Source organism: Schistocerca gregaria, chromosome 3, assembly GCF_023897955.1.
Source record: "Schistocerca gregaria isolate iqSchGreg1 chromosome 3, iqSchGreg1.2, whole genome shotgun sequence".
Taxonomy (NCBI): Eukaryota; Metazoa; Arthropoda; class Insecta; order Orthoptera; family Acrididae; genus Schistocerca; species Schistocerca gregaria.
The window spans coordinates 495865980-495882620 of record NC_064922.1 but is presented as its reverse complement, the minus strand read 5'-3'; the positions used below and the strand labels follow the sequence as shown (position 1 = coordinate 495882620).

General features: G+C 36.1%; 1 protein-coding gene and 1 long non-coding RNA gene across 4 annotated transcripts in view; one reads left to right on the top strand and one right to left on the bottom strand.

The window, feature by feature from the left end:
* Positions 1 to 909: 909 nt before the first annotated feature.
* LOC126354166 (uncharacterized) overlaps positions 910 to 16641 on the top strand; it is a 92111-nt gene continuing 76379 nt past the window's right edge. Inside the window, exons 1-3 of one of the 2 annotated variants that reach the window (XR_007565268.1) lie at positions 910 to 1171; positions 3725 to 3836; positions 6980 to 7091. This is a non-coding gene — a long non-coding RNA (uncharacterized LOC126354166). The remainder of the gene's footprint in view (positions 1172 to 3724; positions 3837 to 6979; positions 7092 to 16641) is intronic. The other variant, XR_007565269.1, reaches the window with a different exon arrangement.
* Positions 6044 to 16641, bottom strand: part of LOC126354165 (biorientation of chromosomes in cell division protein 1-like 1) — an 89999-nt gene continuing 79401 nt past the window's right edge. Inside the window, exons 4-7 of one of the 2 annotated variants that reach the window (XM_050003589.1) lie at positions 8280 to 12887; positions 8105 to 8183; positions 7872 to 7996; positions 6044 to 7052 (exon numbers count right to left, since the gene is read on the bottom strand). In XM_050003589.1, coding sequence (XP_049859546.1) covers positions 7000 to 7052; positions 7872 to 7996; positions 8105 to 8183; positions 8280 to 12887 — 4865 coding nt within the window. In that variant the 3' untranslated portion in view covers positions 6044 to 6999. The remainder of the gene's footprint in view (positions 7053 to 7871; positions 7997 to 8104; positions 8184 to 8279; positions 12888 to 16641) is intronic. The other variant, XM_050003588.1, reaches the window with a different exon arrangement.

Genomic DNA, 16641 nt, shown 5'->3' with positions numbered 1-16641 from the left:
TTGTCGCAAAGAAGCAATAATAACTCTTCATTTTTCTTTTCAGCAATAAATAGTCTGGTTTATTCCAGGTATCAAAAGCAAACTGTAATTATGTTTAAGAAGTTTCTATATCTTATCCATGGCACCTACAAAGAGACTCTGTACTAGTGATGTAATGACATTCTATACATACAAGGCGCTTTATGAACAAACCTTCAGTAAGTATCCGAACGCTACAAGAACATCGTAAAGAAACCGTCGTGTAAGCTGGAGCTCCATACCTCCCAGGATCCTGAAGAAACTAAAGGATGACATATGTAGTATCATTTTTTTTAGTTATTGTCGATTGTTGTGACACTACATACGCTCTCTATTGTAAAAACTATGTTACAAATCAATGTAAATCATAGTCTAAGCCCTCATCCGATATTGGACTCAGAAGCGTTACTTGCTGGTCGTTTGGCGCGCTGATTCTGCAATTGGTAACAAAAATCAGCCGGAGTGTCGCGACTGTGATGTTAAACTGTGGTGTCGTGACGTAACGAGATGGCCAGAGTGGATGCCGCCATTTGAAGTGCAAGACAGAATGTTTTGACGGGACGAGACGTGACAGTCAGTGTGAATTGCCTTAACATGACGCGACGTTCTCTTTACGACTTGTATGAAAGCTGCTATTGAAATGCAAAATGAATTTTTTCGTGATGCGACGGTCTTAAGGTGCTAGAAGAAATCCTAAAGACCACATATTTCAGGACCAATGGTGAACACTACTTAACTTTTCGACTTTTAGCCGAATCAACCACATTTTCATAGTTCGGCGGAAGAGCTGTGAAACGAGCCAATCGATTTACATCTGTACTCGAAATATGATAGTCTTCGACTGTTATATCTGTGATCTTGGCAAGATTCTAATATGTTTGACCTCTCAACTATATGGCTTGTAATGTAGGATAATGGAAAGAAAATCGGGATACAACTGTTATGTATACATTATGGAGTGAAATTGCCAGCTTCAGGCAACGCATAGCTATTAAACCTCCTTGCCAAAAGCATTAGCTGTGTAGAGGGTTTCAAGAACGCTTTTGAAAACAGCGAATGCAAAAAAAAAGAAACTTATTTTGAAAGAGGAGTACTAAAGTACCCCAAACTGTAATGCAATCACTTAGTTAACAGGAGGACTTGTTGATGCTTGGTAATTGTAGCTGTTTATCTGCTACAACACAGGGGGGTATGTGTGTAGAACAAGGATGCCATTAAGGCCCCGCGGATTATCGGTCTTTTTTGGCCTTTTGTATGGTGTCCTCCAAATTGACTTAATTATTATCATGCTTTTAATTATGAACCACTTAACGTTTTCAGTTGGGCACAGAGAAAATATATTGTCACTTTGCGTTTTGTGCAACATCGGTCGTGGATGCAAAGAAAAAAAAAATTCCTGACACGCAAATGTGACGGCACCTATCTTAATACAGCCTGTTAAAGTTTGATATTAAAAGCCGCTTTGTCTTCTGTGAAAGAACTTGGCGAGCTTAGTGTACACACATTTATAGTGAAATCAAACAATGGAAACCCCAGGAAGCTTTTGTATACGTACTCCTTGCTATTTAACCTCTAACGAAAGAGATGCGTTATTTCGTAGGCCTATAGTGATTACGTATCATAAGTTTTTTGTTCCGCAATGGAAGAAGGTTAAGATTGCATTTGCTTCCCCATTAAAAAAAATAATTCTGAAATTTGATTCCTCATCACCTAAAGGATTTGGCCCTTAACAGGGGATTTTTTGCGGCATTTAAATTTCGTTGCTACTTCGTAATATGTTGATGTTGTAGGTCATAAGTATTTTCAAAAAATAATAAGTATGTATGAATGTAAATGAGGATTGGAATGAACTTTCATTATGGGTTATAGATGGTGATCATTCTGAACAAAAAACAAATGTGTATTGTTACTTATTATTGAAAAATGAACACATTATATTGTGTTTTATAACTGCAGTATTTCCTATTGGCTCATATTTATTTATATTCTCCATGTTACACAACCCTTTCTTTTTGCCTGTAGGTGTCTGCAAGGAATAACAGATACAGTTAATTTTGTTTCTCCTCGGGTAATTGTGGAGGAGGAAAGCGCAAGAAGACTGTAGAAAAGCTTGTCATTCAGAACTCTATACTTGTGTTCAAAATGTAATACAGTGAAACCAACCAATGATGCTGTAGTTACAATGGAAATTACTGTTTTTACATGAGTAGTTGGTGCCAAATGACAAAAATGTTATTATGAGTGTACAGTGACTGATGTAGCTTACATGTTTTTCTTGAAAATGTGTAAAGCAAGATACAGATCTCTCTAAGCACTTTGCTGTATCTGTTATACAGTGTACCCCTACAACAAGCGTCATTTCCCTCGAAATTACCGTTGTGGGCAAAGATCTGCAGTTGTTGGTAGTGTTTGCAGACAAAATTACAAGCTGGAATTTGCATTGGGTTAATGCATGAAAGGAATGTGCACCAACACAGAATGTAAATCAGGAGTCTACCAAATAATTGGTCCTGCAAGAAGACTGATCACCAAAAATTAGCATATCAGTATCGTGATTATAAATCTTCAGCAGAAACACTGGTAAAAATATGCACAGCACAAAGAAATGAAGTTGGTGTTCAAGTTAAAGCAACAAGTAGGCCTAGATGCAGAGCTTTCAAGAAAGATCATCCAACATCTCAGTAATACAATTCAATATAGCATCTTTCTTGTTCCCCCCTTTTCCTTATTTTGTTTAAGATTAATGTTTCTCATTCACATGTCCTACACAGTGAAAATTAATTACCTAGTTTTTTGGGTGAAATTAAATTAATATAGATGTTACAGAGCAATATCGTACCCTTAACAGATGACTATGACAGTTATGGTACTGGATATGCCTGACACAGAAAGCATGCAAAATTGTTAAGACTTTCGTGGCCACTTGTTGACAAACTGCTTATTTGCTTCTGTCTCGGGTTCTTCGGCCGACGTTCGTGTGATGATTTTGCTGACGTTTCGCCAGCACGAGTGGCTGGCATTGTCAAAGCTTCCGGCAATGGAGGGTGAAGCTTTGACAATGCCAGCCACTCGTGCTGGCGGAACGTCAGCAAAATCATCACACGAACGTCGGCCGAAGAACCCGAGACAGAAGCAAATAAGCAGTTTGTCACAGAAAGCATGACTAGAAATGCAAAATGTGTCTTTTTATAACGAACTGATGGTATGAACTCCTAAATCCATTTGATTATATGTCCCTTAACAGTTGTAATTTATAAATTTTTATTGGCCGTCAATGAAATATAATGTAAGCTCATCGTGTAGCTTTATATGGTTACTGTGCAGCTTCGGATATATAGATATTTACTGAATTCATTTGTTACCACAAAAGCAGTGAAGCTACCAGAAATAAATATCACCGTTAGAATCAAAATTATCCCTTATAACTTTTTTAAATGTTGTGATTTTTTATTAGTTTACGATGTAAACACACATTTAGTGTTACTGGGAAAGAGATTCACTGTAGCTAAAGCAAGGCTGCAGAGTTTCTATCAACCCAGTGTAAAACATACCATATCATGGAACTGTTGTGTTGGTAAATGGAGCAAGTACAATTAGTTGTTACTGTGTTCCTAATTAAGTGCTTGTACTTCAGTTTTTTATCAGACTACAAGGATTATAAGTGAACACCTCTAGTCTACTCTGTCATATTTATATCTGTTTTTAGAGTAGGAAACAAGGATATCTATGACATGCTCCATTGTACATGTCAGATGCTATGCAGTGCAGTTACCAGTCTTGCACTGACCAGAAATTTTACTATGCCATCTAGAAAACAGGTGAGTACACATCTTAAGTAACCAAGATAACTGAACTATTGCAGAGTGACTCAGAACACAGTGTGAAACAAAACAATCAAATTTGTTTTGAGAAAAGTTGCTGACTCTGGAATTTTGAATTTGCAGTCATGATGCTTCCTGACATAATTTTAAAGACCTGCATTAACTGCAAATCTTTGTGGATTGTGCACAAGTCTAATAATGAGAGAGGAATGAAAGAAATAGGCTGATAGAAAAGGGATTTCAAGATATAAGTGAATACCTTGTCATCTGTGTTCATATTTATTTCTGTTTTTAGAGTTTGTTTGTGTTGAAGAAGGGTAGGATTTCTTTTGTTTTCCACTTTAAAATTTTTTTTGAATGAGATTCACTATCGCAGCTGAAAGTATGGAAAGGATTTGGCCCTACACAGCAGATTTCTACAACATTGAAATTTCATTACTACTTCATAGTATTATTATGTCGCCATTTAGGTCAAAAGTATTAAAATACACTGTGTGATGTAAGGTTTGTGACATAAAAGTATAACCATAAATAAAATACACAGGAGTATGCAATTATTACTTACTGATCTATACATTTCTTAATGATATTACTGTCAATGGATTCTAATACAGGCATTCTTCTTGATATGGCAACAGATGTCCTATGGGCTAAAAGTGACCACTGTTACTGAAGTCTACGATTACAACAGCAAGAATGACCATTCTATTCCATAGATTGCATCTCACCCTGTCATAGGTGCCTCAACGCTGGGGATTCAATACGAATACCTGTGATGTATGAAGTACAGCAACAAAATTTCCAGTCTGAAAAACCTTGCAACATAAAATAATTTGATGTCATCTGCCTACTCTTCATTAATCAAAATGGCTCTGAGCACTATGGGACTTAACATCTGTGGTCATCAGTCCCCGAGAACTTAGAACTACTTAAACCGAACTAACATGTTCATTAACCAAGCCGTGCCACAAAGATCAGTAATCTCAATATTTGCTTGTCTCACAATGGAAAATCTGTGGGTATTTTTGTGCAACGAGCTTTTCATTATTTTAAATGTGCGTTAAAGCAGCAGTTCTTCCAAACATTGCAGGTGGCTTTTCTAAACTTGTAGTATGTGTGCTATGCATAATTTCATGGAAACAGGTCAGCAGTGAAACAAAAATATCATAAAGGCAATTACAGTTACAGAAAACAGAGAGAAGATACGAGTAAATAACTTGCAGAAAGTAGAAACAGTTTCATTGTTCACTTAGAGTAGGAAATTAAAACAAAAATCCTGCATTAACACCTTCATGCAAAAATCAATCTGTTCTCCATTTGTTGGTGCTGCCTCCTCAACTGAAGCACAGGGTGTTGAGAAGTGTTACATAATTCTGATTATTGTACCTTATGTTACATGCAAGACTTCATCACTGTTAACAAGAGTTGTATATCACTATGATCATTCTCTGGGTGACATGCCCTCAAGAAAATACATGTGAATTGTGCTGAAAGCTTAAAATACTGAAAGAATGTGAAAGATTAGTAGTTTCCCCTCATAAGTGAACTATACAGCAATAGTTTGTGAAATAACTTTCATATCTGTAACACTCATGTATTCCTAGACATTTATTATACATCCCTCTCATGGCTTCCACAGGCCATAATCTCAAATTGGATGTCACTGGCCACTGCTGTTAATCATGGGTGTTGACAGTGAAGGAGCTATCTACTGCTTTGAATGGTAATGGTACTTCATTCTAATGAGAACAGTGGCTGGATCTGACTATGCTAGTGGCTTCATTTTCTACACTGACTGACTGTGGAAGGCTTAGATTAAAGAAGTAATAGACTGACAGTTGCATTGATAGTTAATTGTGTATTTTTCTTGGTAATGCAGTTTTCCCATATGCTGCTCTTTGTTACAAAAAGTTATATAATTTCATTAACAATTTCTATTTATTGTACTTATCTTTTTAGATGAATGTTGTAGGCAAGGATATCATCTGAAACAATAGTGGTTGCTGCTGTTGTGCATACCATTTGTTAATTTCAATTTAACTGATTGACCAACAGTCCTGGCACACACGTGAAGTATTTAGGAAAGCAAGAAAGTCTGCGAGATAATGACTTGGCTGTAAAAATTACTGTGTGTGTATGTCCATTCGATCACCCCCCCCCCCCCCCCCCCCCTCCACACACACACACACCAGCAAGTATCAAACCGAATTGTTTGCTTGTAACACCATAAATGAGATTACTAGCTTAACTTTTGGTTGATGCTAAATATTATCTTTGACCAGGATTGTTGATTGGGAACTACGGAAAATGGTAAATAAAATATCAAACACAAAATATTACTGATATGTCTTAAAAAATTACATTTTTATTTTGTTGATTAAGTACATACCAGCTATTATTGTGACAATATATTTTCATCTTTTTATTTTTTGTAAAAAAAAGAGTATAATCAAATGTCACTGAACCTGCAGTTGCATAAAAACAGAAATAACATGTTTTTTGGAAATGAAAACACAGAAATTCCATGAACATAAAGTCTGTACTGTAAAATTTAAATTTTACACAGTCATAAATATAAAAACTGCAAATTTCTTGCTGTACAAAGTATCACAGCTAATAAAACAAAAATGGTAACATTGGTGGTATGAAACTATGCTGGTGTGCCAACTTTTAAAATGAATGTAGACACATTGCAAAAGTATATAAATAAGAATTATTTATACAAAGTAAGTAGAATTGCAACTGAAAGATAGAGTTCTGTACATCAGTCAATATTCTTGATTTTCTTAGTGTTCAAACTGCTACTGATTTGAAAGACTAAACATTCAATACACTGAGTTTTTACAACTACTGTAACTGTAATCTCTGTGTTTCTAGGAATTCTTTCCATACATCCAGTTCAATTCTGTTCACCTTGCACTCGAGTCTGCAGAATCTACAGTCTTTTATTACTATATGTATACTATGTACAATACAAACTCCTGCACTGTCTTACTCATAACCTTTTTACATTTGTCATGTCCTCTAATATACAGTTTAAGTACACAATGTGTGAGTTTTCACCCTGGTTTTAATAGGAATCTGAGGGATAAAAACTCATTCAAACCTAGTTGTTAATCATCTGTATGTGCCTTTTTCAGAATGAGAGGATTCACATCCTTCAACAGTTGACCGACGCTTCTTCACTGTCACTTCTGGAAACAAAGGAACAAACTGTAAAGAAGCATATCCAAATGCAAAATTTATACTCAGGTATAGTGGAACAAATATTTTCACAAAATATGATTAAAGTTACAAATGTAAAGTAAAATATATAAATAATATTTTTGGTAGATAAAATATACTTACTTAAACCTCGCCATTACTAGAACAGCTGGCGTGAAATTTACAGAAAAAAGTAATTAAAGAATATTAATCTTGAGCTCTCACAACTAGCAATTCCTCCACAAGGCAAAGAAGTAGGGCGTTGGGGCACACATATGAAAAGGAAAAAGTTGTGTACATCCATGGAGAAACACTCAAAGTATCAGGGGGAAAAAATCATTGCTAAATCTCTAAATATTTTTCTTGAGCTTTTCACACAGGAATTTGTAGTTGTGAAAGCTGAAGATTCATTTCTGTTGATCTCTTACTTGCTCATTTAGTTTCCTAAGTGGTAAGTAGGTGCTTTTCATATTTTCTGTATGCATTCTGCAAGTTTTCTTCTCAAATTACTCAATATAGATGAAATTTACTACATAGCAGAGACAGATGGAGGAATTCAAGAACAAGGTGTATTGTATGTATTAACCTCTGTACAGTAGTATATGTTACTTAAAATTTGACAGCATTTGTGTCAATCCAGGCCAAATAGTCAATTAGCTCACTAAATATACAAAATGACCATATTTTGCAATGAACTTGCATTGGTATATTTTTCAACAGAAAAAATGGAGCAACTCAATAGATTTGTCCAGTTATTCAGTTTTGGAAAATCAAAAATATGTAGAACTGGCATACAGGCTAATGAGAATGTTACCATTGTTATCTCACCTTCAGGTAGTGGTGGGGACTGTTGTTTTGATTTGGCACGCCTTGAAGTTACATTGAAAAGTGGCCTTGGTTTATACAATTCATCACTGCTGTACCGTTGGCCACGATAAGCTGTTGTGGCACTCCTAAATAGAAAGCAAGAATGAAAGCTTAGAGAAAAATTGTATACATGGTCTCTCTGTACATTTCACAGATATGTAAAGCTTAATGCTGCTAGTCAAACTGAAATCTACCTCAGTGTTCTTTTGCTTTCAGACTCCTCTTGGTTCAAATTCACAGTATCCACATCACCATCTCCTATGTTTCCTGCTTCTGTAATGTCAAAAAACAAACTTTTGTAAAAGAGCAATTATTATAAATGTTTGAAGACTATCAGCTACAGATATGTGAAAGGATATTGAAACTAACCTCTGTTGTCCACTATTTTTTTGTTCTGTTCTCCAGATGATGCTGATACATCACTCTCGGGACTCAGTGGCATGACAAAATCAGGTGTAGATGTCCGACTGTTACTGTTGTCCACTACTACACCTTTTCCAGGAGCAGGTCTGCCAAGTCCAGGTCGTCTACTGCGACCTAACAAGTTGCGTCTTGGTTCTGACGCAGGTTTAGGCAGGTTTTCTGTTATCCCAATTACTTTTTCTGGTGAAATCTGTTTCTGCATACCACTCTCTAGCATCAAGTCTCTCAGAGAATGGAAAATTAAATCAGCAGATAGTGGTACTTTCTCATCATCTGAACTGCTTTTGTCAATGTTGTTGTCTACATTAGACTTTTCATCTCCAACATATTCATCCTCATCAGAGTCTGCAATTACATAACGATTATCTGGACCGTTGCTGGGAGTGCAGTTCACAGCATGTGAGTTATCAGGCTCAGACTTGAGATATGGAGTCTCACGTACTTCAGGTGCTGAAACTCGTTCGAGAGCACTTTCCGATGGTGCAGATGGTATTTTATCAACACATGCTTCTGCCTTTTGTTCCATATTTATTTGCTTGTATATGTTCCCAGTGGATTTTGTTTTACCACTACCAGCACCATTTCTTTTAAAATGCCTTTTGTGAGAATGTACTGCATTATTGTCACTACTATCTATACCTGTGGTAGCCATAGGAACCCACTCCAGAACATAGCCTTTGGGTAGTTTCTTGCTTGTTGCACTAGCATCAAACTTGGCATGATTAAGTTCAGAGGAACTCTGGCTGTTATCTACAATGTTCTTGTTTGTTTCATAATGTGCTGTGCCCGAACTGTCAATTGCTGTTCTTGATTTTTTAGGAATTCCACCTGGTACATCCTTTCCAGTATTTGTTTTCGATTTAGACGATGTAGGAATGTCATTTGTTTCACCAGTGATGTCTTCAGATCTCAATGTTTTAGCAGCACTATTTGCTTCTGTTACAGAAACAGTAAGGTCACTATCAAGTCCAAAATGCTGACGCACATATTTGTCAACTATTTCCTTAACAACTTTACACTTCAAATGTGAAAGTGAGTGAGAGGTTGATGTTTCTTCATTATCACTGTCACTACAATCTGTGAAACAAATAGGATTTGAACAAAGGTTTTCTTCATAAGTTCTTATATAAGCTGCAAGATTTTCTGTCTGTTGTGCTGACGCTTGTTCAAAATGTGTGAGATCACCATCTACATCACTGTTATCATGGTCATCACTGTCTTCATTAGGAGAATCTTCTTCTTCAGGCTTGAAAACACTACTTGGAACTGTCTCATTGTCTGTATGCATATGTGTATTTTGCTTCACATTCTGCAGTACGGTTTCTTTTGCTGGCATTGGTATACCTTCCTGAGACACCAATTTATCTTCATCATTTGTCAATGCATCTTCACACTCTGAAACCTGGAAACCCAGTGGATCAGAGGACTGCAATTCTCCTTCTTTAACACCAGCTGTGCCTAAGATTTCAGTATCATTCTGCTGTTTCCCCCTACGATCCTTTATTTCACTGTGCTTACCATTATGATATCTGTTACGATTTTCTATCTTGGCCATTGATTTTCGTAGCTGCATTATTTTCTTGATCTCAAAAATGTTTGCAGCAATTTTTGGTTTTTTTAACTTCAGTACCAATTTTCCAGAGTCATTGCTGCATGAATACTCATCTAACTCCTCTTCACTCTCAGAATGCTGATGGAGAGGTCGTTTTTTTAATGGAAGTAAGGAAGATGGAGATGACTCTGGTGATTTTGAAGGGGAGTCATCTTCATTGCACTCTTCAGATTTTGCATTTGTATCTTGTGATTCAGTGACACCACCTTCTGTTTTTCCAGTGCCACTATGCCTACTGTTTTTCTTCTCTTGTTTTTGTGAAGACTGAGATTCTGTACTCTTTCCCCGGGACTTATCGCATGAAGTACCATTGCTGTCTCTATCAGTCGACCTACGGTCTTCTGAATTTTTGTCTCTGTGAACAAAATGATCATCAGGTGCACTTTTGCTCTTGTTTTCCTTCTTTTTCTCTTTATCTTTATTTTCATTTTTTTGTGATTTGTTTTCGCCTTTCTTATCAGATTTTCTGCTGCTACTGCTACTACTGCTTTCCCTGCTCTTATCATGACCTTTCCTATCTTTTTCATTCTTTTCATGAATTCTTTGTTTGTCTTTATGTGATTTTTCTGCACTTTCGCCAGACTCAGTTTTAGATTGATCTCTCATCTTTTCTTTTTGGTCTTCTTTGTTAGTTATTTCTTTTTCTGGTTTGTCATCATTAGACTTTCTAGGCTTCCCATCAGAGACATGCTTAGTTTTATCACTTTTATATTTATCTTTACTTCGTTTGCTATCTGATTTATGTTTTTCTTTCTGTTCTGCGTCCTGATGAGTCAGTTTTGAGGATGAGTTTTCATTTCTTGCCTTATCCTTTTCACTCTTGGATTTTTCATCTATTTTAGTTTTGTATTTGTCGCTTTTTTCTTCCTGCTTCCCTTTATCTTTCTCTGATGTTTTGCTAGACTTATCCTCTCTAGACTTGTCTCTCCTTGAGCTATCTTTACCTGCTTCCTTTCGATCTTTATACGTGTTTCTGTCATTTTTCTCATCATGGCGAGAGTGATCCCTTATCTTTTCTTTCTCTGATTTAGAGTCATGTCTTGAACGTTCTCTGTCACTTCTTTCCTCATGTTTGTGTTTATCTTTACTTATTTCTTTGTCATCTCTTTTACTCCGTTCTTTTCTCTCATTTTGCTTGTTTCTTTCTCTGCTGTCATCACGCTTGGAGTGATCCTTAGTTCCTTCTTTTGACTTTCTGTCATCATGTTTCATATGTTCCTTACTACTATCTTTTGGAAGTTTGTCATGTCGGCTTCGATCTTTGGTAATTTCCTTTTCAGATCTTGAACGTTCTTTGGTCCCATCCTTTGTGTGTCTGTCACTCTGAGAATTATCTTTGCAGTGTTCTTTCTTTCCCTGTTCTCTATGTGGTTCTTTAATATTTTCTTTCCTTGAAGAAACTTCTTCAAGATTGCTACCTCTATCGTGTGACGTATCTGTTTCACTTTTAGTCTCAGTTTCACATTTAAGTTGTTTTGTATTGTGTCCTTCTTTAATAAACTGTTTATTATCCTTTGTTTCATCCCCGGGTGGGATACCCAAGGAGGTAATACTTTTACCTTCCCCTTCATGTTCTTTGAATTTTCCGATTAGTAGCTGAGAGTCATTTGTGTTAAATGATTCTTGGATACTATCATAATGATGGATACCTTGAAGGGACTGGCTGTCTTTTGTGTCAGTGTCTGTCTCAAATTGTGTGTCACTTTTGATGTCAATGTGGTCCATTTTATTGTACCCATCAAGTGAATTATCTTTTAGCAAAAATGTTTCTGTATCTTCATTCTTAAAGTTAACACTTGTACTGTTTGCAGGAACTATGTTTTTTTGTTTGATATCAGATAGTGTTGGAGTGATAGGATTTCCTTCACTACAATATATTTCATTAACATTATCTTCACCAAAATTATCAGTATGTTTTTCCACCATACTGCTCTGTTCAGAAACATCAAGAGACTCATAATTACTATTCAGATTATCATCCCAACTATAATCATTTACAGATTTATTTGTAAGATTATCCTGATTTTCAATTTTATTGTCTTTAAAAATAGAAGAAAAAATTGCCATTTTAGATTTAGGTTTTGCAGCTTCACTTACATTGCATGATTCCATTCCTGTATAAAGCTGTGATTGGGAGTCATTTTCATCAATACTGTTTTTTGCTGTTTCTTCTGTCTGAATGCTAGCTGAATCAGCAAAATCAAATTCACACTTTTGTAATTTATTAACAATGCTTTCTGTGTTGCTTTGTGAGTGTTTGTTCCTGAGCACTTCTTCATTTATCTGCACATCTTTACTTTTATCCTGATGTTCTTCTGTCACATGAGGTGAATGGCTAAAAACATGTTGTTGTGAAAACGAAGCAATTCCTTCAAATTTTTGTTTCAAAGAATCTTCTGAAATTTGGGAAAAAGCCCCCTCTTTGTTGTCATTAGCAAGTATTTTCGAAGACTCCTTCTGCTCATCTGAAAACTCCATAGATAATCTGCTGTTAGATGATACTTTGGACAGTTGGCTATCCTGGCTTACTACATCTGACACTGGACATTTTGGAATAGACATGTCTTTTTTACTGTTAGAAAATGAAATGTCGGAAATCTGACTGTCTTCGCTACTGAGACCTGATATATCAGACAAATTGCTGTCATTTGAATCATGGTTTGAATGTATTCTTTCTATTGGTTCAAATGGTGGAGATGATTCTTCTTCTTCAGTAACTTTACTCTTATCTAGTCCATCATCATTATTATCCAATTCTTCATCTTCTTCTTCTTCATCATCATTATCATTATCTTCATTATCAACATCATCGTCATCATCTTTGAAGGTATCACTTTCTGGAGAAATGGGATCCAGATCTTTTGGAAGCATCTCACTAAGAACCTGAAGGGGCTCAGGTTTCTTTTCAGGAGGCTGCTGTATTGGTGGAGGGCACATGGTAACTGCAACAAGAATTTTTACTAATAAATATCAAGAGCAAAATTGTATTGCATCAAATACAAAATAATATTGTGTGCATTAGTCATTGCGAGAAAATGTTACAAACAGCAGAAATTTTTTTCTAAAATTACTTTCATGGAACGAATGTTACCTCATATCTACAAGTTGTATTAACATACACTCATAGAACACAGGAAGAAAGCAATGACTATTTGGTCAAAATTAAACTTCCAGGGATCAATGATGTTTATGCAATTTGCAGCTTCCAAAAATTTAACTCTATATGAAATAAAATAATTAATCTTGGGTATAGAAGTATAAAAACATGTCACAGTGGTATACAAGCACTAACACGTTCAAAAAAAAAAAAAAAAAAAAAAAAAAAAAAAAAAAAAAAAAAAAAAACTAAGAAAATAGCTGATTTTATCTAGAAAAATCACAAATAAACACTGGCAATGATAGACATGACACATGTAATGGATTTCCTGAACTTACACCTGCAGCAGAAATCTTAAGACCCTTCTTTTTTAGCTGATATATCTGAATAAACTTCAGACTTATTTTCTCTTAAGCACTGTGTGTTTAGGAATTACTTCCCTTCTGATGTCATAACATACACTTGACTAAATAACCATCTCCATCTTATTTTCTATGCCTGAATTTCACTCAGATTTATTAAGTCTCAGGTATAACTACTAAAAACACTGTGATTGTGTTTCATTCTGACACACTTCCTATTCTATACAAAGCCTCACTACCTATCTTAAAATTTCTTTCTAAACTACTTAATATACTAGATTCCAAATTCGTATAGTACTCATGTTTTGACAGCTGCATTTACCATCATTGTAATGCTGATGAAAAAGAAGCACTAAACACTATTTCATTTACTCTACATCTACCTCCTCTCCCTCACTCTCGCCGCTCCTTAAATGTTTGTTCACCCGAAACATCTATATTTAAGTCTGTCAGTTGATCATGAGACTTATTAGAGCAGATGTGCCTGACACTATACTCAGTAAAAGCTTCTTTCTGTTCTTGTGTGTGTGTGTGTGTGTGTGTGTGTGTGTGTGTGTGTGTGTGTGTGTGTGTGTGTGTTGTTTAGCATATCAGTTAGGAAATGAAATTGCAACCATGTACTTTATACCACCAGTTGTTAAATTCAGTTGTTTTAGTAGCAATATTGAGTTGGAGAGGAATTTAGCAGCCAGTAAAGGCAACGAGTGATTTTTGCCTTATTGTATTATTTTATACTTCAAAACTGTATCCAACAAAGCAACTACTGCAGTAACCAGTATTGATACAGAACCAGGATCCCATCATATGAAAGATACATGCCTTTTGAAATGTGCTTCTCTTTGTTTCCTTTTTCTTATAAGTGGACAATGAAGAAATGTAATGAGGTTATATAAACTGAAGGGTCTCTGTGTCACAGTATTTCCATTATTACACAACCTCTGCCCAGAAAGTTTGGTGAATGGTGTCATACAGCTCACAGCTGTAAGTGTGTACCACTGCCAAACCCTGCACTGGACAGGTTAAGACATTTATGAAAATGTTCCTGAGCAGTGGCACTGTGCATGTGCTTTTGTGTAAGCAGCACAATGTACAGTGAAGGTGAAGTGCAAGCGGTTGAAATAGAAAATGGATTAGCGAACAAATATGCTGTACTTGGAAAATTAGACAACAGTTTACAAAGGACATCTATCACCTTCAAGTGTGTTTATGAGTGGTTTAAATGCTTTCAAGAAGAGTGAGAAACCCTGGAAGGTGTGCCCCCTGAACTGGCTGGCCTGCAACTTCTCACAGACTCTGAAAAACATACAGAAAGCGAAAGAACTTTTGTTCCAGGCTAGTCCTGTGACAGTATTAATGACAGTATGGGAAGTGGGAATCAGTCATGAGACAGCCCACTTCATAGCCACCAGGATTTGGTTAAATGCAAGCTTTCTGTTACCTCATTCCCCACTTTGACTCTGGAACAAACATCACTTTGACTTAATGCCTCTGGAGACCTCATCAGCCTGGCAGATTGAGACCCAAACCACCGTCACAAGCAACACCTTGAAGGCAAGTGTCATAGTAAGTACTGGCAGGGTCCTGGGTCACCAAAAAACAAGAAGGAGCAGGGTCATTGAAAAACCAGAAGGTGCATAGTGAGAGGTTCTGCTCAAGGTGTTCTTCGAGTCTGAGTGTCTCACCCATAAAGAATTCCTCTCTGAGGGCACCATGATAAATACCATTTCCTATTTGGAAATACTGAACTGCCTGCTGTAACTGATGAAGTGGATGCACCCCTGTATGCCAAAGAAGGCAACTGGATGGACATTGCTCACTGGATGGACATTGCTCCACAGAATTGTCTGACCACACACTGCCTTTCCAGAACAGCAGTTCCTGGGGGAGGTGTGTCACTTAATCAGCCACCCTACTCCACAGACTTGTCTCCCTTGGACTTTTTCTTTTTCCCAAATTGAAATCAGCCCTGAAGAGCCAGAAGATTTTAGAGATCTGATGTAATGTTACAACTCAAGTGCAACATAATATTACAACCCAACTGTCAGGAGTTTCCACTATGTTTACAGCTGTTCCCAGAAATCCATTACCATCAACGTGAACTTGGAAGGACCAACTGCTGTTTCAGGTAAACCAAAAATCCATTTGCAATTGAAACACATTCATCAAACTATCATGGACAGATGTTGAATTTTGCTTTCCTTTACTTCGAAGCTAATATTTACAAAATTCTTGATAATGAACCACAGCATTATACAGTGCTGTGAAGTGTAAAAGCCTCACAGCACGATGTTAACCAAGAAGTGGAATAATACATGACAGTACACTACATAGGAGCTCTACAGATGCAACTATGATTACATTTTCATAACTAGCCCATAAAATGGTAACATTCGTACCTATACAAAACAGTAATTCTACAAAGAAAAACTAGTTACTTACCTGGAAAACCATTAAGAATATTTACCAGCCTCTTACTAAGACTGACAGGTTCATATCTACTACACATCTTTTTGAACACACATCACTTAGCAAGTGAGGAAAATGTGCTATGCTGGAGGGAATGTTTATGTGAAGTCTACATTCAGATGTAGAAGAAATTGTCTTTGTGAAAGAGCTTTAAGATGAGTTATTCATGCAATATTGACAAATTTAAGGACAAAATTATGCCAGAAATTATTTAACATTAACTTCGGAAGGTAACCTAATAAGTTTATTTCTGGAAATATGTATAGGTGTCCACATTTATTTATCTATTAACTGTGGGATATGAAACAAGAAAGAGAGATAATATTTAAAGAGTTAAGGATACCAGATACAAAAAATGACAAACAAACCTTTATTATGAAAAAAAAAAACAGAACTATGATTGTTAAATATAGGCAGCAAATGGCAACTTCATGACTTCAACTTTTGAAGTTGTATTTTAACTTATCCCGCAGCTAAACAAATATGTCTTGACACTGCTAGCAAGAATTGTACAGTTTCAAACAAACAAAAATTACAATTAACGAGAAATACACATATGGTTTCACAGAAACAAGTATTACAATTATGCAGTGACTGATGTAAAAACAGAATAATAACAAAGAAATGTTTACTTAAACAAAAATATTGTTCCTTCATGAGTAGAAGACAAAGAACTACCTGATTACTTACATTTTCGATTAAGCAATGGACAAGTGTACAGAATCATCACGTCATGTGTTCACTTACAAATGGGTGCACACATTTAACAGA